The sequence below is a fragment of the Sinocyclocheilus grahami genome, unplaced genomic scaffold (assembly GCF_001515645.1).
Source record: "Sinocyclocheilus grahami isolate Dianchi unplaced genomic scaffold, SAMN03320097.WGS_v1.1 scaffold19027.1, whole genome shotgun sequence".
Taxonomy (NCBI): Eukaryota; Metazoa; Chordata; class Actinopteri; order Cypriniformes; family Cyprinidae; genus Sinocyclocheilus; species Sinocyclocheilus grahami.
In genome coordinates, this window is record NW_015517409.1 from 1 (window position 1) to 2,075 (window position 2,075).

At 39.4% G+C, this 2,075-nt stretch overlaps 1 protein-coding gene across 1 annotated transcript; it reads left to right on the plus strand.

Annotated features, from left to right (window-relative positions):
- The first annotated feature begins 480 nt into the window (after positions 1-480).
- Positions 481-1,680, plus strand: LOC107579668 (polypyrimidine tract-binding protein 3-like). The gene is made up of 3 exons (XM_016265470.1): positions 481-522; positions 610-777; positions 1,558-1,680. Exons 1-3 carry the CDS (start codon positions 481-483, stop codon positions 1,678-1,680), a joined length of 333 nt encoding a protein of 110 aa, XP_016120956.1.
- The last annotated feature ends 395 nt before the right edge of the window (positions 1,681-2,075 follow it).

The following is a 2,075-nucleotide window of genomic DNA, read 5'->3' on the forward strand; positions in this document are numbered from 1 at the left end:
TTTTTTTTTTTTTTTTTTTTTTTTTACTTTGATACTGTTTTCAATAGTGTTTGATATAATGACTAGCCATCAGTAAAAATTAATAAAATATTTAAAATACCTTGAATACATGTAATTGTACTCAATTAAAAAAAAATGTTCAAGGTAATTTTTTTCTAGCTATCTAGCTATGTCAGCCTGAAACAACCTTGCTGTGTCATAAATTGGCAAAGAAAAAGAAACTTTCTAAAAAGAAAACTTTCTGGCCTTGTTTAAAGGTGGAAAGCACTCCACTTTGTGTGACAGACTGATGAAGCTCTAGCATTAAACCCATACATAACCCTAACATTATTTAGCTTGCTGTCTTTTTTACGAACTCAGAATGGTATCTCTGCATATTTACTGCCTCCTTTATACTTTTGCTCTACCCAGAGCTATTAGTTTTACAGTATGTAAAACGGCTCATTACAGAGTCATTTGCTGAGAGTGCATTTTAGAGCTATGGGAATCAGGCATACCAGCGAGTGCAGAAGTAAGATTGAGGTGAACTTGTGTGTACTCTGTGTGAGTGTAAAGTTTTAGAAGAGTTTGGTCAGAATGTTAACCCTGGCCTGTACGTCTCATTTGTAGAGGGCTCAGGCTGCTCTGCAAGCTGTCAATGCTGTGCATTCTGGGAATATGAGTCTCGCTGGGACTGCGACAGGCAGTGATGGTGGAATGATGCCTGGACAAAGTCCTGTGCTTCGTATCATCGTAGAGAATCTCTACTACCCAGTGTCTCTAGAAGTGCTACACCAGGTAAGACTACACTATACCGAAATTTGACGCTTGTCATTGATCTCCAATAGATCTGGGAATTGGCACTGACTCCCGATTCAGTTCTGAATCACAAACCTTTGATTCAATGTTTATTTGATACCAACTTTGATTTGTTTTAATATTTGTGAATATCTTGATTCAGTTTGATATTTGGTTATATTTCTGTTATAATAATTATCAGCATGGTTTTTCAATTACATCAGCATGCAATCAATACATCAAGTAATCATGACATTCAGATAAAAAACAAAATGCGTATTTTTTTGCTTTCTGCTATATATCAAGCAGGATATTTCCGTTTTAATCTCAAATACTTGTTACCTCATTCATTTGCTTGCACTGTTTTCACAGTTTAACATGTACACTTCCTACTTTATCGCCTTGTAAGTTACCTTTCCACAAAGTCAAAGTGGCAGGAAACACTGGTGTTCAAAGATTTCTTGTAGTCCAGTCATGTGGGACTCAAAAGTTGAAATCTAGTGTTGGAAGCCAGCACCTTAAACCAGCCCGAAGTTGTTTACTGGTTTCAGCGGAACTCAAGGATGGTTTCCACTGGTCAGACTGGTCTGGTTTATTGGCTTTATTGGGATTTTAGCCACTTATCAGCTGGCTGACCTGCTAAACCAGCTCAAAACCACCTGGGTCAGGTTGGGTGACCAGCTAGACCATCAGCTAAGATGAGCAAACCAGCTTGGGCTGGTTTAAACTAGAATTTTTAACATGCCTGTTCTTCATTTTCTTGTCTTCTCCTTCATTTAGATCTTCTCAAAATTTGGAACGGTCCTAAAGATCATTACCTTCACCAAGAACAACCAGTTCCAGGCCTTGCTACAATATGCAGATCCAATGAACGCACATCACGCCAAAGTGGTCAGTAAATAGAACCCAAAATAGAACCCCCATTCACAAAATGCCCCTCTTATTATCTCATTGGTGGGATGAATTGGGTTGGGTGGGATGAAAACATGGCAAGCAGCTTTAGTATACGCTAGTTTATTTCCTCAGGCTGTCTGTGGAGACAGACGGTTTATCTGTGGTCAGCGCTGCTTCCTAATCGCTCGGTCGTCCCATATAATCAAAGCTTCACGATCAATCACAAGACTGCTCACACCTGTCCTCCATCACCTAATTTTTGGCACTCTCTGGTATTTTTTGGGGCTGAGCCAAAAATGTGTCAAAGCAACAGGAAGACGGCAGGAAAACCAGCTCCCAGTAGACCGCACAAATCAAAGCGCCCCTGTAATTAATATGTCACCGTTGAGGTTATCTAATGAATG